Source organism: Lynx canadensis, chromosome C2 (assembly GCF_007474595.2).
Source record: "Lynx canadensis isolate LIC74 chromosome C2, mLynCan4.pri.v2, whole genome shotgun sequence".
Lineage (NCBI taxonomy): Eukaryota > Metazoa > Chordata > Mammalia > Carnivora > Felidae > Lynx > Lynx canadensis.
Genome location: NC_044311.2, coordinates 13,314,777 through 13,335,879, shown reverse-complemented (window position 1 = coordinate 13,335,879; position 21,103 = coordinate 13,314,777). Strand labels below are relative to the sequence as shown.

At 39.5% G+C, this 21,103-nt stretch overlaps 1 protein-coding gene and 1 long non-coding RNA gene across 4 annotated transcripts in view; one reads left to right on the top strand and one right to left on the bottom strand.

Moving 5' to 3' along the window:
* Positions 1-2,938, bottom strand: part of LOC115523634 — a 52,898-nt gene extending 49,960 nt beyond the window's left edge. The window contains exon 1 of the long non-coding RNA XR_003971799.1: positions 2,888-2,938. This is a non-coding gene — a long non-coding RNA (uncharacterized LOC115523634). The remainder of the gene's footprint in view (positions 1-2,887) is intronic.
* The window catches only part of RBMS3 (RNA binding motif single stranded interacting protein 3), a 692,670-nt gene that overhangs the window by 143,085 nt on the left and 528,482 nt on the right, over positions 1-21,103 (top strand). For 2 of the 3 annotated variants that reach the window (XM_030329794.1, XM_030329792.1), the window contains exon 2: positions 2,777-2,949. In XM_030329794.1, coding sequence (XP_030185654.1) covers positions 2,777-2,949 — 173 coding nt within the window. The remainder of the gene's footprint in view (positions 1-2,776; positions 2,950-21,103) is intronic. The other variant, XM_030329793.1, reaches the window with a different exon arrangement.

Genomic DNA, 21,103 nt, shown 5'->3' with positions numbered 1-21,103 from the left:
TTATTTGATCATTCAGGGACTCAGTCTGAGCTGGTCCGTCAGATCTATGATACATAAAGCTGAAGATGTGATTTTATTTTGGCTCCCTGATAGTTTTAAAAGCTATGCCATGGGGAAAACTGCTTTTAACAAAGCCTCATTTTAAAAGAAGCCTGAGTACAGAATGGAATTCAAAGAATTTGGAGAGAGGGGAGGTGAAAGTGGTAACAAACAGCTTTTAAAAAGCCCTGCGAAATTTAAGAAAATAAAGCACATGCGGGAAGTGAAAGATAAATCTCATCTGTCCCATTGGGAGGTACAGGGACCAGGGCATTACTTTAGCAGGGATGTGTTAAAACCTACTAAGTGCAGGGCATGTAAAGAGATAGAGCTTAAGTGTTATGGGGTGTCCACGGAGCGAAATGGATTTCTCAGGTCAAGGCGGACTAGTTTTTCATGCCAGCCAAGAAACTTCATGCAGCTTTATGCAGATATTAAATTCCAAAAGGCAATGGATGTATGTCATTTTATTCAAACACTGGGAACAGAAAGTATTCTCCTGTGTAATTTGTTGTAAAATCCCACATTAAAAATGTTGGTAGCAGATTAAGTAATACCTAATGTTTACTTGAAATGTTTGTTTCAAAGAAGGAAGCTCTGGGTTCTGTCCCACCTCCTCATTCCTTAAAGGAACTGCCCAGGATACTCTAGACCAGTGTGCCTTTGCATTTGACCATCTGTCTTATATTTCCTCCACTTTCCTCCCTAAGAGGAAAGCATGAGCCATATGGTGGATATGGTGGATCCACAAGGTGGACCAAATCCCGACCTAGGAGGCAGTGAGAATTCAGAGAAAAGGATGCTTCTAGAAACTTGTCCAAAAATTTGGTAGCTGACTGTATTTCGAGATTTAGAATTAAAGAACAAGTGAAGCTGACCCCAAGGCTTCTAGCATGGGGGCTAGATGGATGTCAGCAACACCAGAGAGAAATGGGGTCATTGTGCTGGGTGTCTGGGGTGGGGACTTGGGAGGTGAGAGGGCAGAGATAATGAGTTTCATTTGACATTTTGTAGCTAAGAGGCATTGTCTTGTAGCCACTTGGAAATATGGACTGGGGCAAATCTGATCATTCTGAAAAGTGTAAGACTGAGTATTATAGCAAGAAACAAGGCTGGTGCTGCTAAAACTTGGCCTTTTATCACTGTGGGCTAAGTGTTGTGTTCATTCAATTTGTACTGTATATGTTGTAGACTAAGTATTTCTTAAGCATCTACTTGCCATCTGTTAAATACACACCTTCACCCCTGATAGAACAGCTAATGTGTCTTCAGGTTAAAACTCAGCCCAAAATCTCCCCACTGGAATCTTAATAGGTGTTACCTTTAGGTAACATTCTAGGTTACGACTGAGAATATCTGGGATAGTTATATAGCCTAACGTTACTGGCAAGACAGATATGAGCTACAAATGTTATCATTGTTGTTACTCTTGCATTTTTGTTTTTGCTAACATTTATTTTGCACTTTCTAATTTCCAGGAACCATTTTGTTTACATTAGCTCATTGAATTTATATTGAGACCCTGTGACATACTACTGAGAGTAGTATTTTTATCCTCCTCATATTAATGAGAATGTTGAGTCTTAGAGAGGTGAAGGCACCATCTAAAGGTCACACAGCCAGTAAGAGACACAGCAGGAATGCAAACTCAGTCCGTGTAATTTAGGAACTTGTGAAGATAGGCCCATTTGACAAAGAAATGAAGTATATAATGAGCATCGTGTTTACTAATTCTGGCACGTATATTCACATTGTATACTCTCAGTTGCTAGGGATCATTTTATCATTTTATTTTGTTATAAAATAGTTTGACAAGTTAGAGCAGTGATTTTCTACTGGGGTAGAGCAGTGGTTCTTTCCCCGGGGACACTTGGCAGTGTGTGGAGAAATTTTGGTTGTCACAACTAGGGGATGGCTGCTACTAGAATCTGGTGGGTAAAGGACAAGGTTACTGCTACCATCCTACAATGAACAATGTAGGACATACAGTGTAATGAACAAAAGGCCCCACAGCAAAGAATTATCCCAAGTTGTCAGTAGTTTCCTGGATTGAGACCCTCGACTAGAGTAACCTAAAGGGGATCTTGACTGCATTGAGAGAATGGTGGCTCAGTATCGCAAAACACAGGACGTTCGCCATGAAGAAGCAGATTTGGGAGTGGTAGAAAGGGATGAGGTCCATTCATCCGTCCGTTTGGCCCTTCCTAGATTCGCTATTCATAGAGTGATTCCTGTGTGTCAGGAATTATATTGGAGAGTGATGGGGAGGGCAACAATATGAGGCAGTTTTTTGTTTGTTTGGTTTCGGTTTTTTGTTTTGGAGAGGAGGGGACAAGGAGTGGAGACAAAGCAAAGACGTGTGGCTCGTTAAAGGTGAGCTAGGGGCAGAGCTTTGGTGCCAAGAGCAAACTACGTTCTTCTCGTGGGGAGGGAGGTAACGTGTGACTTTACACCTCTAAGGAAAATCACAGGGGACTGATTCAGAAAGCATATGCCACTGTCAGGAGCGCCTGGGAACTTCTTTCTGCCCCATTTAGGGCTAACTTATGCCGATCCAAGTGCAGGGCCAGAGTGGGGGGAATGCTGTTCTCAGAAGCATACAGGGTAGTGATATAAAAATGTGTGTGCATGTGTGGATCAGAGAGGCCGAGAAGCCTGCATTGCTTTCGAGCTGCGCTGCTGGCCTGTGAATAGGTGCTGGCTTTGTTTTTCCAGTAACAGCCTTTTCTGTTTCCAGCAGTCCTATGCACCAGCTCCCCACCCCATGGCACCTCCCAGCCCCAGCACAAACAGCAGCAGCAACAACAGCAGCAGCAACAGCAGCGGGGAACAGTTGAGTAAAACCAACCTGTACATTCGAGGCCTTCCTCCAGGCACCACTGACCAGGACCTAATCAAGCTGTGCCAACCGTAAGTGCCCTCTGCTCTCCGCGCCGCTCCTCTCCTCCGCGCTGGCTCACGTGGGCTCAGTCCACACAGGACTCGGTATTGCGCTCGGTACACCCCTTTATTGGTGCCTCAGTGAGGTAGACTCCACCGTACAAATGGGACTTAAGTTTGAGATCTAAGTCCAGCTGATGTTAGCGAATGGAGTTTGTGTTCTTTCCGTTAGGGGCGGGGTGGAGGTCCCTGAGCAGACGTACCTGGGAGTGCTGGCCGATATGCATGTATTGACCGAAAAGATGACGAGCAAGCAGACCCCATGTGGCTGGTGGGATCAGTAACGAATCTCATAAAGGTAGCTGCTTTTGGGGGTGGAAGTATTAGCGAAGGCAATCTTGAAAATTTAGAAACAGTTGCTTTCAGGATGGTTACCTCCTCCTGTGTTGCAAAGCTTTTCTGGCCAGTTCTCGGTAAATAGAAGTTCAGCCAGGACCAGGTAATTGGGGAATTATAAAACTAGTACTTTGGTTTCCTTGAAAACATCCACTTCCACATCCAGTGAAGCTATTTCCCACCAAGGCCATGAACCATACTCACCAAGTAGTTTTGGATTTGCTAGGAAATGTGGCAGTGACGAACATGCCCTTCCAAAGTGTTTTTGTTAATCTATTATCTACGAACATTTAGGTTATTAACAGTCTTACTTCTGTGCAAATAGAATACACATATTTATGTGTGCCCTCCAAATAAAATTAATAAGGGATACTGAATTACAACTCATGGACCTGTGTTTGTAGATTGCTGTATGATTATTTTTCAAGTAATATCAGTACAGCTGTTGGTCATTTGAGTGTGCCTTAGCTGGGTATTTTTAAATTTGGGAAACTGTTACTCAATTCTTCTTTTTCTCTTTTGCAATGCTTTTACAAGAAGGTTGAGAGGATATTTATTTTGTAAATTTTCCAACCTCTAAAATATTGGAAGAGGAAAACAAAGCAGACAGTATTTATTTGTCTTTGTTCTGGATCTGAAGGTTGGGAACAAATAGCAAAACACCAGGAAGTGGCTGATAAACCAAAACACAAATACATAACTGGATAATCAATTGGCAAAGCAATATGTAGATTACAGTGGGAGAACCGTTTTGCTGTTGACTACCTCGATTTGTGACGGGGTGGAGCAAAACTTTGACAAATAAATATTTAAAGGGAGTTGTGTAAGCAAAACGAACGTGCTAGGTCTAAGGCATAGAAATGTAGGTTAGGCTTTGATCAGTAAAAGGTTGGGGTGGAGAATGGGAAGGTAAATAATTCAACTTTTTCCTGTTGTTAGAAAAATCTAAACTATTTTGAAGAGTAAGGACTCTGTAAATGCGAAAGATTGTGGTCTTTATGTTAAAACCTTCAGAAGTATCTCTTAAAGGATGCTGATAGGAAAAGGGATAGCTATTATCTTTGACTCTTATTGGGATCTCATTTACAAAAAGAATATTGATGGATTTAAGGAAGATTTTTTTCTCATTGCTCCCTATCACTCAAAGAGTTTAGTGAAGCACAGATAGATAAAGATAAAGGTAAAGATTCCCTAGGCCTGGGGTGGAGACTAAAAATATGCATTTCTAACAGTCTCTCTGGCATTGTTGATGCTGCTTACTTTTTTTATCTTTTTTTAAAATTTTAACGTTTATTCATTTATGAGAGACAGAGCATGAGCAGGGAAGGGGCAGAGAGAGGGAGACACAGAATCTGAAACAGGCTCCAGGCTCTGAGCCCCAACGCGGGGCTCAAACCCTTGAATGGCGAGATCCTGACCTGAGCCGAAGTCGGACGCTCAACCGACTGAACCACCCAGGTGCCCCATATGCTGCTTACTTTTGAGAAGCACTTATTTCTTCAATAATATGAAAACCACTGACTATGTCTAATACGGAAAGTTTCACTTAATTTATGAAGGTAGCTGAGGTAGAATCCTGTGTATTAAAGCCCACTCAGCCACTGTGTGATCTGGGGGCAAGTCATTTACTCTCTGAGCCTCAGTCTCCTCTTACAAGAGAGTGGGTTGACTTTGACTATCTGTAGGTGTCCCTGTACTTCGAGTGGCATGCCGGTACTGCCTTTGGTGCGTTAGAGTCAATTGTTAAATATTCAGGAATTCTGTGTGTGATGTGTTATAGACTCAGTGGCTTGAAGACAGCCATGACGGGCATATCTACATCAGAAGAACCAACAAGCCCTAGAGATAAGATTTTTAATTGTATATTATGTTTTCGGAGAGCTGGCTTACGAACATACCACTGATGTAGCATTGTACTACAGATGTCTGTGTCAGTGTCCACATTCGATAGAATGTTGCCAGAAATAGATAAATGGAAGTGTTACCTGAAAACCAGTATTGGTGGTTTTGGTGTTGTTGTTTTCAAGTTTATTTATTTTGGGAGAGAGAGGGGGAGCATGTGAGTGGAGTAGGAGCGGAAAGAGAGGGAAAGAGCATCCCAAGCAGGCACAGAACCTGATGTGGGGCTCAGACACACAAACCATGAGATCATGACCTGAGCTGAAATCAAGAGTCGGATGCTCAACCCGCTGAGCCACCTGGGTGCCCCAGCCTGAGAGCCTGCATTGGTGTTTTGAACTCAGGAAAGAGATTTAGTGACACAGAGAGGTTATTTTTGAGGAAAGAAGTTGTGTTAATGTTCTTACGTGCATGTGAGAAATTTAGAGAAGGCTGAGAGCACAGAGGGTACTGGTTACTTGTTCATGTTAGTTTTTGCTGGGTAATAAGATTGGACCCATGCTGTTGTTATTATAAACGTGTCTGTGGGTTCTACAGTTACTGAAGTGGTCTGGACCTGGAGTTTATCGCTCAGATTATTTTTCCTAGAGAATTTTGAGGAACTGATGTGATCAAGCCACACAATACAATGGGAATAGCTGTGCACCAAGAGATCAGGTTTTCAGCCCTGGTTCTGCCATCAGCTGAGGGTGTGGCCTTGGACTCATGGCTTGTTTTCACCCTAATGTTGGTTTCCCTTATGTATAAAATAATGGGTTTCCACTTGATAATGCTTTAAGCTTCTTTCATGCTAAAATTCTGATATTTCATTGAGATCCTCATTATTATTTAGTGGTACAATGTGCTCCTGGATACTTCTCTCTCTCTCACTAATCCCCTTTTATAGTTTTGGCAGGGTCACAGCCCGAGTCGATTCAGCTGTATCGGTATGGCCTGATGTGTAGGGACACCTGTGGTAAGAGATCAATGCAGGTCACTTGTAAAATCCCTTTTCCTCTCTTGTAGAGTTGGTCTCTCGCATTGGCCATTAGTATTTCTTTTTTAATATACACATGTATTAAATTTTTTTTAATCTTTATTTTTATTTTTGAGAGAGAGACAGAGTGTGAGCAGGGGAGGAGCAGAGAGAGAGGGAGACACAGAATCTGAAGCAGGCTCTAGATCCTGAGTTGTCAGCACAGAGCCCGTCATGGGGCTCGAACTCACGAACCGTGAGATCATGACCTGAGCCGAAGTCGGACGCTCAACCGACTGAGCCACCCAGGCGCCCCCTTTTTTTTTTTTTTTAATATTTTTAATGTTTATTTATTTTTGAGAGACAGAGAGAGCCTGAGTGGGGGAGGAGCAGAAAGAAAGGGAGACACAGAATCTGAAGCAGGCTTCAGGCTCTGAGCTGTCAGCACAGAGCCTAACCCAGAGCTTGAACCATGATATCATGACCTGAGCCGATGTTGGATGCTTAACTGACTGAGCCACCCAGGTGTCCCGGTCATTAGTATTTTTTTAAATTATTTTTTAAAAATTTATTTTATTAGAGAGAGAGAGAGAGAGAGAGAGAGGCAGTGGGGGGAGGACAAAGAGAGAGAGAAGGAGGGAGAGAATCTCAAGCAGGCTCTGAACTACCAGCTTGGAGCCTGATGCAGGGCTCGATCCCACAAAATGTGAGATGATGACCTGAGCCGAAACCAAGAGTTGGATGCTCAACCCACGGAGCCACCCAGGCATCCAGTCATTGGTACTTTATGTTAGCGCTCTTCTAAAGATTCAGATCATTTTATGTTCCTATTACTCATCCCAACACTTTAAAATGATTTCACCTACAAATAGATAATATTCACTTATTTACATGAATTTGCCATGAAGATCAGTTTTCCATGTTTATTATTATGAAAGTAGAAGTACTTTTAGAGTTTTCTCCTTATAATATAGGAAATGCAATATTTGTTAATATCTGTAGTAATAAAAGAATAGATAAAACAGAGATATACCAAAAATGAGCATAGATATAGTGAATTATCTGGTATCAGAGTACAGCATCCATATTAATACTGACGAGCAGCAAACAAAATAGTATTAAAGAAAAGAAATTTCATTACATCTCAATGTATAATCTGAGAGCAAATTCCTGTTATGGGATTCCATTCACATACATCATCAAAGCTCCTATGTTCGGATCACAAGTAAAATCAAAGAAAAGAAGACAAGACTGCAAAATGATTTCGCTACATGGGAACTCTCTAGTTATGTTTTATTTTTTAAATTTTTTTTTAACATTTAGTCATTTTTGAGAGACAGAGTGACAGAGCATGAGTGGGGGAGGGACAGAGAGAGAGACAGAGACATGGAATCTGAAGGAGGCTCTAGGCTCTGAGCTGTCAGCACAGAGCCTGAACACACGAACTGCGAGATCATGACCTGATCCGAAGTCAGAAGCTCCACTGACTGAGCCACCCAGGCGCCCCTCTAGTTGTTTTAAATGAATACATTGCATTGTGTGTCTTATAGGAGATACTATAGTTAAAGGCTGTAATGTCTTTATCTTAAGAAATCTCAAAGAACTCTATTGTGTTCTCAATCAAGAAATAGTTACAGAGCACCTGTGCTGCATGCCAGATACTGTGCTAAAGATTCAGTGGTGGGTACATTTAGATAAAGGCCTTGCTTTAGCAGAGCTTATATTTTACTAGGGAAAATAGACATCAATTAAATAAGCATATATTTGATATAAAATTGCAAGCATAAATTCAAGAAAAGAGAGGAGCATGGAACCAAGAGTGTTTGTCACATGGGATCTGTCCTAGTTATGGCAGTGAGCAAAGGACTCTCCAAGGAAGTGACCATTGAGGTAAGATCAGAAGGAGGAATAGGTTTTACTAGATGAGGAAAGAAGATAAGAGCATTCCAGGAGAAAGGGCCTCATGTCTGTAGAACCAACGGGTAGAGGGAGCATGGCAAGAAAAAGGGCTGAAAAAAAAGCCCGTGGAGTTATAATGAGAGGGGGAGGCCGAGTATAGGGCAAAATGAGCTGGAAATGTGGAAATATGGGATAAGGTGATTTCTTTCTGGATCATGTTAGGAAATTTGTTTTATATGAAGAGCAACGGAAGGAAACATTGAACTGTCATAAACAGGAAGGTGACTTAGATTTTTGTTTCAAAAAACTGCCAAGTACAGAGTGGAAAGAAGGCATCTCATGAGATCAGGGGATGATCGTAGTAGGAACAGTTGGAACTCAAGGTGGAAGAAGAATGATTTATAGTCAGAGAAGAAAGTGTGAGAATCAGTAATGGTGACGGTAGAACAGTTATGTATGGTGAAAGATGCCTGTTTTCGTATGCATTTACTTTTCTGTTAAAAAACAAGGACTTGAGAGACAATTAATCAAATGAACTCTGAAAGAAACAGTGAAGTGGCACAGAAGACCCACATCCGTGACTTTCAGCTAATCTCTTTTGCTTACCTAGTCATGAATGTATCATCAACATACTATTAAGCATTTAAGGGCTGCAGTAGTAAGAGCACTAAAGGCAAATATAATGGCAACCAAAAACTTCTATTAATTATGCAATTATATTCATGGGATGGATTATCTGCTGGAGATCATGTGTGGAATACTTGGATTATATGCCCTTTACGCTTATTTCAGGAGGAGGAGATGGAAATAGGAAAAGGTAGATTTGGCTTAGGAGACTGAGGAAGTGAGCAAGTGAGCAAGAGAGCATCGCGACTTTTGGACCAAATAAAATTTTGGTGATATAATCATTTTTGCATTTTAAGCTATATTTCCTCTCTCACAAAATTGGCACCTTCTATAATACAATTGTAAACAATGCCCTTGAAACACAGTGAAATTGTTCTTAAAAAAAAACACATATTTAACATAATAAACAGAATTTTAAATGGAAAAAAAATCATGATGTATTTATATTTTCCACTTATACAATATCTTTAATCATTCTCAAGACTCAGAAATTTTGATCAATGCATTGCCCGATTTTTGATCAATGGCTGTCCATCGCCCCCACTTCTACATCATTAACTGATCTGTTAATGACAACACTGTGCGCATATCGAGTGAATTGTTCTTCTGTTATAAAGTGAGCCTGCTCTTGGTAAGGCCGCTAGAATGAAGGGAAAGGAGGGAAACTCTTGGGTAGGTGCGCATGTATTTCTAATCATCACCAGAAGACCAGGGAGTCCGCTTTCCTGCCCTTCATTTTTCTCTGTAAACGTTCTCTTTGCTAAAGCTATGACACCCTCACATTGCTCCCTTTACAATGAAGCTGTAAATGTCACTTTAGCATTTAACCAGAGAGCGGAAATGCCCGGAATGAAAAGCCAGGAGAACAAAGTGGGAGTGTTGGAGCTCAAGAGCTGAGGGTCTGCCCAAGCTAATCTCCCCGACTTTCACCCAACCCTGTTGGATGTCTCGTTACGGTGTGTGCGGAAAACGCTGAACAGTTAGAGCAGACTCCAGTGTCGTCCGGGCTCCGGGTGCAGAGTCCATTATACATGGTGTCAGACAGTTTTGACAAATGCACCGACACAATCAAACCTTTTATCAATTTGAAAGTAACCTTGTCACAGAAATCTGTCAAACTGTGCAGATACAACTAAAGGAAAACAATCATCATGCACTTCAGAGTAACGGAATAAATAAGAAAAATGTGAGTGGACATTTTTTTTTAGTCCTTTCTTACCGTGTCAATGAAGATTTAAAAGTTCCCTCTAATAAGACCCAAGGAAATTTATTAGTAGCTTTCTCCCGAAAGCCAGACTCAAATTACGCAGCTGCTTTTGAGGCATCGTAAATCTGTATGGTGGCAGGTGTGAGTACGAAGTGAATTTGAGGATCTTTGAACCCTCCTTTGTGTAATTTAAATGAGAGAGTGCCTTTAAGGTCCAAAGTAGATGTCTGAATTGACTCAGCATAGATCTGAAACTTAGCTGCATATATTAATTCAGGTTTATGTACAATTATATTTGCCAACTATGCTTTCTGAACCAGACATAGGATTTGGTTTGTAATTAATAGACAATTATCATTAATAAGGAATTGTTTACATATAGACAACATTTATTGTGTACTACATACACACTGTACATTTTTAATATTACCTCATTTAACGCTCAAAATAGCTTTATGAAGTGAGAGCAATAATTACTGAGTAATAGTTGAGTAAACTCAGGCTCAAAATGGTTAGGAGCCTTATTGTCCAAATTTACAGAGCCACCAGCATTCAAACCCAGCTCTTCCTCGTCACCACGTAAACATTCATTTAATGAGAACAAGGGTGGCATAAGTCTCCAGTTCTCACATCCATGGCTGCCCGTGAGTATCCCTGGAGGAGCTTTAGAAAAATACTACCGCCTGGATCTCACCCTCAGGGATTCTGACTTAATTCATGATACTAAGTTAGATACTTTGATTTAGATAGTCTGCTTAGATACTGAGATTTTTAAAAGTCTGTTCAGGTAGGGGCACCTGGGTGGCTCAGTCAATTAAGCGTCCGACTCTTGATTTCAGCACAGGTCATAATAACCTCATGGTTCATGAGTTTGAGCCCCACTCCTGAGCTGGTAGTGTGGGGTCTACTTGGGATTCTTTCTCTTTCTCCCTCTCTTTCTGCCCCTCCCATGCTCTTGGGCACTTGCTCTCTATCAAAATAAATAAATAGACATTAAAAAAATTTAAAAGTCTGCTCAGGTAATTCTACAATGTAGCAAATTTTGGAAACCCCTGGAATAAATCATGCTAATAAAAAAAATATACTTTAATCTTCTATTTTAATTCCCTTACTCTGACTTGCATAGATTCTAGAAATTTCATAGGAGGCACCGATTTCTTTTTTCATTTAACTGGAAGACTTAAAAATAAGTTTTGTTAAGATAATTTCAGAGCGAATTGGATTTTCCAGTTAAAAAATGAGATTTTTTTTTTTTTTTGCTTTAGATTTATGCATGGAAAGTCAAGCCCTGAAATGGGGATCTATGAGCACTTTAAAGAATGTCCTTGGAGGGGGGCACTTGGGTGGCTCAGTCAGTTGAGTGACTGGCTTTTGATTTTGGCTCAGGTCCTGATCCCAAGGTTGTGGGATCGAACCCCACGTTGAGCTCTGTCAGTGCTGAGCATGGAGCCTGCTTAAGATTCTCTCTCTCTCCCTCTGTCCCCCTCCCCTCACTGGTGCTGTCTCTTTCTGAAGCAAAAATAAAATAAATAAAATAAGAATGTCCTTGGAAGGACGTCCCTTTCTTTCTTCACACGATTTTTATTGTCAAACGTTTCTTTAACATTCCATTTTTTAATAACATTTGCATTTAACTGATGATTAAGGAACTCTTCCTCTTTTGACTCATGTTATTAGCTTCTATATATTTACATTTTTCTTGATGACTATAGTCTATATGTTATAGAACATGTCTAGTAAATCTTACAGCATTTTGGGGGCATCCTGGAAATTATGGTCCCTCTGATTCACTGACCACTTTTTCATTATTTTTTTATTACTATTTTATTTTTTATTACTTTGGATGAAGAAGATTCTGCTGAATGTCCATGATTCTTCTAAAATATTTATTTAAATAGCTGATATCTATATCTGATAATACTTTTTCCTATTTATCCTGGAAACAGGGGAAATAAAAACAAGAATGAAACCATTGAGAGCACCAGTTAACATAGGTTACTCTGTTGGTATCAGCACCAAAAAGCTGGGGATGGGGAAGGGTATGATTAACTCCTTCTGGGTGGCCAAGTAATGGCCTGGAGCTCTGGGAGAATTAGAATTCGAGGCAGATATCGTGATGAGTGCCTGAAATTCTGAGGGACTTGGAATTTAAGGGCAGGACTTTGGCAAGCTCAGGTGGCATCTAGGTTTTCAGTTTGCCCATTGATATTCTAATTGCCAAGTATGGCTGACTTTTTTTTACTCCTTACCTTATTTGATTTCTCTGTTATTTAACCCTGTTTACCTCTCTTTTATTTGTGAAATGGTCTTCCTCCTTGGCTATCATATTCCTCTTTCTTGGGTCTTCTCTTATCTTTTGGAGATTCTTCTTTCCAAATTCTCTTCATCTGTCTTACTCTTAAATGCTTTTCTGTTTTTCAGAGATTGGACCCCCTCTTTTCTTGTTTTAAAAAGTCTACTTAAATAACTTCAGCTATTCTGATGATTATGAAATCTACATCTCCAGCCCATGGATTCTTCTCTTAGTCCTACATCCATATCTCATTATTTCTGAAAGATTCCAAGTTTGTATTACAAGAGCTGTCAAACTCATTGTCCAAAGATGATTATTCTTAGACTTGTTCCTTCTTCAGGATTCCCTTTGTCTGTGAATGGCACCACCATCCGCCCAGTCATTTAGATTAAAAAAAAAAAAAAGACAAAATAAGGAAAGAGAAAAAGATCTTAAAGTTACTCCTTTCTTCAACCTAGAAATAGTTGGCAAAATACATAGATTTCAATTGCTTGGTGTTCATGACATCCAACACCTCTTCTGCTTCACTGCTGCCAAGGCTTATTTACTCATTAGCCCAAAGGTATTTATTGAATGCCATCTATGTGCCAGGCACTGCAGATAACTTAAGGACTGGTGAAATATCTGCATAGAGCTTACATTGTGATGGAGAGAATAATAAATGAATAATTAGGGGCGCCTGGGTGACTCAGTTAAGGCATCTAACTCTGCCTCAGGTCACGATCTCAAGGTTTGTGAGTTCGAGCCCTATTTCAGGCTCTGTGCTGACAGCTCAGAGCCTGGAGGCTGCTTCAGATTGTGTGTCGCCCTCTCTCTCTGCTCCCCCCCGCTCCGCCCCACTTGCACTATCTCCTTCTCAAACATGAATAAACATTAAAAAAATAAAAAATAAATAGATTAACTAAAGAAGAAAACATTAGAATATACCATGAAAAGAAGGTTGAAATGCCATGAAAAGGAGATTGTAAGTAATGACTGGGAGGTTATTATAGACTGGGTAATGTCTTTAAGATGAACTCCCAATTTCAGGAAGGAGCCAGGCATATGATATTTAGAAGGAAGGGCATTACAGATAGATTTAAGCTTGTACAAAAGTCCCAAGGTGGAAATGAGCTTGGTGTATTCAGGGAACATTAAGATCATAATAGCAAAAGAACAATGATTAAGGGAGGTAAGGACGGTACGATGAAGCAAAAAAGGCACACCGGGGCTAAATCAGTAAGATTTTCTAAGCAGAGTATGGAAATTGGATTTTGTCTTAATTTATTATTATTATTATTATTATTATTATTATTGTTGTTGTTGTTATTATTATTATTTTGCAAAGTTATTCTGGCTACTCTGTAAAGAATGGATTTTATGGGCTTAGGAGGGAAGAGGCCAGCAAATAAGCAAGGAGGTCATTGTGGAAGTTCAAGCAGGAGACAGTGATGGCTTGGAGTGGAATCATTGTGATGGAGGAGGTTAGAAGGGATGGGTTTGGGATACATTCTGGAGATGATTTTGATAGAAGTTTCTGATTCTAGAAGTTACTGATATGGCAGGGTGGTTAGAGGAAGAGAAATTAGGAATAATTCCTCAAGTTTTGGCTTTCACATCTAAAAAAAAGGTACAGGTCCATTTCATAAAATGTGGAGGATTGTGGAAGGAACAATTTTGGGTGAATAGAAGTCAAGAGTTCCGAATCTTGTTATTTTTGAGATCTTCTTAGACAAAAAAAGAAAAAAAAAAGAAAACAAAAGAAAAATGAGATACAAGTTGGCAGTTTGATAGATGACTAGTTTTCAAAGCAGAGGTTAGAGTAAGAAATATAGACTGGGAGTCATAAGCATTATAAGTGGCATTTAAACATATGCTAATGTTAACCATATAGTGCCTAATATGTGCTAAACATTATTCTAAGTAGGTTACGTGTAAATACTTCATATTACATGTGTTAAATCACTTATCCGTCACGACAACCCCCATTTTATAGGTGAGAAGCCAATGACACAAAGAAGTTAAGTGACTTTCCCAGTGTTACTCGGCTGCTAGTTGGCAAGTTCAGGATTTAAATAAAGGAGTTTGGTTTAATAGTTCTTCTCTTAACCAGGATTCATACACAGGGTATGTCCACAGCAAGAAAAATGGTCATACAACTCAACATTCTGAGATTCTGAGGGGGGGAGAAGCCACAAAAAGAGTTTATAAAAGAATAAGCAATGATATCAAGGAAAACCAGGAAAGCAGGAGAGTGTGATCTAGAAACTGGGGAAAGAAAGTATTTCAAGAATGCAGAACGATCAAGGCTCTTGAATACTATTGAGACGTTAAAAATGTACCCACAGAGAAGTCACATTTGGATTTGGCAACATCGAGGCATTGGCAAGCTTGAGCAGGGTGGTCTTTGTTGGGGAGTTAAAGATGAAAGCTACTTGGTGGGCCTTTCTCCAGGGTCATTACCTGACAATCCTTCCAAATAACAATGCCTTTTACTCCTTCGTGCCCAAACTATACCTAAATAGTCATCTTGTGATTTATTCTGTCTGCTTCTAACTCTCTTTCTCTCTCCTTCTTCCTCCTTTCTTGATTGTATTGGACTTACATTATGAAACTTGTTCTAAGGTAGACTTTAAGTTCATGGTGAGAGACAGAGAAAGCAGTGTTCCCCTCAGATACTGCATTCCAAATTGTTCCACCAGAGTGAAAGAAGAAAGGTTTCCAATAACAAGCTCTTTTATTGTCTGGATCCCAAGGAGAGTTTTGGAGGGAAGCCTCAGGATAACTTGAGTCACATGCATTTAAGGAACCAAATAAGGATCAATACTGTGCTTACTCACTCAATAGTGCTGCTGAGACAGGAAATAACCATTTATTCTTGCCTCAGCCACCAGGTTCCAGCTGTCAAGCAGATCATAGTGTGCCACTGACTGCTAATTCCATACCTAATGCAAAGTAATCTGGGCTCACTGAATGGTGTTTGCTGTTTGCTGATTTTTTTTTTCTTTTTGGCTCTGGAGTCTTTCTGCAGGTTTCTTTTTGCAACCCATGACTTTTGGGGGCACAATATTAGAGGGTCTTGATAAAAAACACGCAAAGCATATCTGTGTATTTGTCACATTTCAAAGTGACAGCGAGTCATTTGAAAATTGGCAATAGTATGATCTGTATATGTCATTTAATCATATGATTGCAAGTAAGTGATCATTACAAGTTATTCTTAGAAAGAGCATTTGAAAAAAAAAACTTTTTTTCTTTTTACCCGTTATCATATTCATTACATCTCTAGCATTGTGGTGTCTTCTTGATGAACGAGTATATGACATCATAAATATGCCCCTCAATTTTTTGTAAGTAGATTTGTTGTTTTAGGTTTTCAATCAACATTATTGAGAAATAACATTAAATACATTCATTTTATGTGCAGGATTTGATGAGTTTTGACAAATATATGCACCTATGTAGTTGCCACACTAGTCATGATGTAAAATATTTCCATTATCCCAAAAGCTTTTAAAAATATAAACATATGCCACACAATTCACAACTTGAAATCACTAAGAAAGGAAGGAGGTAACATCATACCATGAGAGTAACAGAGAATTTTGAATCAGTTGTGGGTTCTAGTTAGACTTTTATTAGGTGTGAAAGTTTGGTCAAATCATTTAGCCCATTTGAGTCTATTAGTGACTGATACATATTGAACCCTTAATAAATGCTAGTTGTTATTCACTTATACAGTGAGAAAAAAATTCTGTCATTCATATTTATATGTATTAGGGCTAAATTAAGTGGAGCTCACTTGTAATTTTAAGGAGTCTGTATCCAAACAAAGCACCTATTTTAGTTTTTACATTATTCCTGTCTTATTTATCTCTATGTAACAGTGAATCCTTTTATTATCATGGAGTATTTTGTATTATCATTACTATTCATTGTTTAGTGGTGTATTCATACTATAAACATTCACAATATGAGGATAAATATATACAACTTAAGCTCTAAATGGTGAAAATTAAAGTATACTGCAAGACAAATTTTAAAACACATAGTTGTAGTGCATAATAACATATTTTAAAAAATAAAATGGAAAGTTTCAATTCAAACTGATGCCAAGCATTTTAGCTTTTGAATGTAATGAAGTGGTTTAAAACATATTTGATCATCTCAGTCAATGTGTCCATATGAAAGGTATTCTGATATCACTTAGACTTAATTGCTGAAAATCAACAAGTTGAATTTGGTGTAGCTTGAATCAGTTCTTATCAACTAAATTTTCTTACAAATTATATATTTAAAAAGTCTTTCTTCAGTGCTTCTATTAAATAATTTTTAAATATTGTTTTTCGTTTACTAACAACCTCTATTTATTTAAATATCCACACTAAATTTAGAATCGGGGAGATAGATGCTTAAATGATATCAATTACTGAACCATTCTTACATGTCAAACTTGATGTAGGTTGACTTCTTTCTCAGAAAATACAGAAAGCCTGTTGTTTTAGTTGTCTGTATAAGTAGCTTTGTTCTCTTTACATTCTTATGAGGAACCACTCAGGGTTCAAGTCTCAAATCTGTCATTTATTAGGTATGTGTCTTAGGAGAAGTTACACTACTTCTCTGTTCCTCGGTTTCTCTTTCTATAAAATGGATCTAACAATGGCACCTCCCTTTTAGCATTGTGGAGAGAATTGGGTGAGGTGATACACAGAAAGCATTAAAATAAAGCCTAGTATAGAAAAGACACTCAGTGAGTGCTAGCCATACGAGAACTTTCCCAATATAAACTGAAATCGATTTTGCTCCCAGAATGTGGACATTTGTGTAAAGCTGGTGGTCATTTTGTTGAAATGATTTCCAGCTCTGTACTAAAATTTTATATATCAACATACTCTCCCACGTTTTTTGGGTGGGTTTGTTTGTTTTTTCCGGTTCTGGTGTTGTGTGGTTCCTTACTTCTAGACTTTACCTATGTAAACGCAATTGCCTTCATTACTCAGGATACAGACCTTTGTTTTGGTAATTGCTGTCCTCTCCACAAGAGTTTTCGAAGGCATCGAGCCTGACATTGATTCCTTACCTGCAAAATGGAGCCTTGCTGATTCTTGCACAGGAATCTTGGGAAAACAACCAAGTTTAAGATAAAGAGCTGACCTGTTTTACTGATTCATGCTTTGACATTACTGGGCAAGCCAGAGGTGTAATCTATAGATGATCTGCATGTCTCAACATAAAAGGATGCCACAGTCACTCAGTGACCTCTGCGATCGCTACACTTACCTGTGTGCTTTATTGGATAAAGTGTCCTTATGGTACTGTCATGACCACAAACCAGACAAAGGCTGTAAGCGGTTCAAACAAGAACTAGAAACAAGGTTATCAGGGAACTATAAAAGGCTTCCCTAATCTCAAAATTGAAAAGAGGAGTCATCTCGCACTAATTATGAATGGCACCTCTGAGACAGGGAAAGGAAGCATATTTCCTGGGAATGCTTTCGTGTCAGGATCATTTTGTCTGAGTGGAAAGGGATTTGCTGAGGGCCTTCACATAAATAGTCAGTGCTTGGTTCTCGGCCTCTGGATGTGACCCTGTTTTCTCGAACTCTAAAGCAAAAGGGTTGTATTTATTAGGTTACAACTTCATGCTAATTCTGTGGAAGATGAATGCACTCGCATTCGTGGCATATCTGAATTCCAGTGAAAAGAGCACCCATTATAGTGAGAGCTGACATTTGTGAGTGTTCCGTAACATATATTGTTAACGAGCACTTTGCAGGTAGAGTGACTAGCTGTTTGTGGCTTGTCCAGGACTTTCCCAGTTTCAGCATGAAAGTCCCACATCCTGGGAACCCCTCAGTTCCAGGAAAATCAAACTGCCGTGTGCAAGTATTTAATTTAATCACCAGCATCTTCCATCTCCAATGAGCTACTGTTATTGTCTTCTGCAGCAAAGGGCACTGAGGCACAGAGACATAAGGTCATCTGAAGCTCTGTGTAACTACTGGCATATCCTACAAGTGACCAAATGGGAAGTGAGACCTGGGCCGTAGAGCCTACTCTCTCCCTCTTTGTCTTGTATCACTATTGGAATAAACACATCATCGTAGAACCAGACCCCTTTTCTCAAAACTTGCTCTAGAACTCGGGTGTCAGTCCAATGCCTACGGATGTAGGGAGAGGAGGAAAATTATTTCCACACCATTTCTTAGTGACACCAAAACATTGCCAAATTTAGTCTCAGAACTGCCTGTCAGTGGGCTTGAAGGAATGACTTTCAGAGCCGCTGCAGCAAAATTAATTAATGACTTGGAAAAATCTGCCAAAGCAACATACCTATAATGTACAACTGGTGTAGCACTTTGCATAATAGTTATTTAAATAGTGTCGAGTGTCTCATTTGGAGGGAAACACGTCAGCAAATGCAGTTTGTTTGTGTTAGTATCCTTTCTCCGTTTTTATTTTATTTCATTTTATTTTATTTTCATTAATTATTATTATTTTTTTATGAGAGAGAGAGAGACAATGGGAGGGCAAGTGGGGGAGGGAGACAGAGGGAGAGAGAGAATCTTAAGCAGGTTCTATGCTCTGCATAGAGCCCGACACAGGGCTTAATCCCACAGCACTGAGATCATGACCTGAAGGAAAATCCAGAGTCGGATGCTCACCCGACTGAGCCACGTAGACACCCCTTCGTTTTAAAATAAAGTATGAAAAACTCTTCAGACAAGTTATGATAAAATATCTGAACGTATAAAAATGTGTTTCAAATAGAAGTTACTGTTTCTTGATTGTCAGTGATATACATGCTGTTTAATATAGTTTTGTACCTTCCAACTCTTGCTGTGGAAATGCCAAGTGTTCCAGGTAGAATCATATAATTCCCAGACTTTCAGATTTAGAAAAGCAGTTAAATAACAAATAGAGGAGGATTGGTCTACAAGGCATTAACAGCTTTGAATTTTATTTATTTATTTTTTATGTTTTTATTTTATTTTTGAGAGAGAGAGAGAGACAGAGTGTCAGTGGGGAAGGGTACAGAGAGAGGGAGACAGAGGATCTGAAGCAGGCTCCAGGCTCTGAGCTGTTGGCACAGAACCTGATGAGGGGCTCGAACTCATGGACTGTGGGATCGTGACCTGAGCAGAAGTTGGACACTTAATCGGCTGGGCCACCCAGGCACCCCTGATCTTATCAAACAGTGAATGATACGAAACAAAAGGCCTGCTTCCTGTTATTTACTGGCACATAGACCTAATGGCATACATTTAGTATCACTAGCACATGCTTTTCAGAAGTTCATTTTAATACTAAAAGGGCCGTTGTCTTAGGATAAGGCAAGAGAGTTAAACTTTATCGCAACATAGCTCAAAGATGGGTGTTCTATTGCAGAAAACTTCTGACTATATCTTGCATCGCATGCACCTGTTTTTTGGTACCAGTGTGACAGTTTGAGAGGCTACGCTCAGTGCAACATGACACAGGATTCGGGTTTCTGATGTGCTCCATTTCATTTTTTTTTTTACCACAGTCATTGTAGAATTCCAATTTCACATCCCTGTGTTGACAGAAGTGCTAGTAGCATATGTCATGCTATTTCCCTCAATTGAGAGTTTTCTCGGCAAACTGAGAGAAGCTGGGGAAGCACAGCCCCCCAGACAGGGCCAAAAAGAAAAAAGCTGCTGCAAGCTTAGTGTCTGCCCAGCATGCCCAAGGAAGGAGATGCTCAACTCAAGGGTGCTTACCCTTCTCCTCAGGTCCCAAATGGCCCACAAGGAATGGTCGAGAATATATTTGAAAGGCATGAATTTGGTCCAGATAAACATTGCCAAGAATTGGCCATTAGTGCAGCAGCTGGGAATTGGGAGACCTGAAGCTCTCTCTTCCTGGCTGTCACCAAAGAGCTCCATGGCTTAGCAAGTTCCTTTATCTGCCTGAGCCTCAGTTGCCCTCTGGCGTTATGACCTCCAGACTCCTTCTGTTATAAAACACATAATGGTTTGATTTCCATTTTTGTGAGAGCCCTGCTTTCTGCTAATGAACAGTATGTACCAAAGCATTAATCGGTCTTTACTTAGCAAGTAGATTTGTCTTTTCGAGTATGACATTCAATTTTACCTGGATTTTAATGACAACGTTTTCACCTAAATTCAAAGTCCTATGTTGCCTTTGTGCACAAGACCGCTTGGTATTAATACTAATTGTTAAAACAGGGAAATTGCTGCAAATATATTACTCATCTTTTGTTCCCGATGCCTCATTCATAGAGGTAATTTTAGAACTTGGTGAAAGATAGATGCCCTAAGCCTAAACCATGGTGACAAATAGGAAATAAATATAAAAAAATCAAATTAAAAAATGATATGGAAAACATGTACTTAATATATATGGAAAAAATGGTGGGGCAAATTGGAAATGTGGCTAATTTTCCAAATCCAGTAGACATCAACACGTATCTCCCCCCACACACATAAACACACTGCATCTATATGCTTATTAACATTTTATATTGGGAGACTGTAATTTCCTTGGGAGTGGGAATGTATCTTCTTCACCATTGTTTCCCTAACATTTAGCTCGATTCCTGACACATGTCAAGTGGCTTCTAAGAATTTGTGGCATGAAGTGTTCACTGTTGGGACAAATTTCCAGGTACTGTGAATGAATCCTCCTTACATCCTAACCTCATATAATTTTCACCTCTTAAGACAGAATTGGAAGAAATTGCATTCTATAGAATCAAACTTCAGAATAGCTAATTTGTGTTAATACTCATTTGAATATTAAAACTGTAAGACTGACCTTCTCATAACTGCAAAATGCTGAGCCAGGCAGTTGGAGGGGTGTAGCTGATGGCAAAGAAGGTGAAACAAAGAAATTCTTACAGGATATCGTCTTAGGTACTTGCAAAAATCAGTGCTAGCTCCCCTCT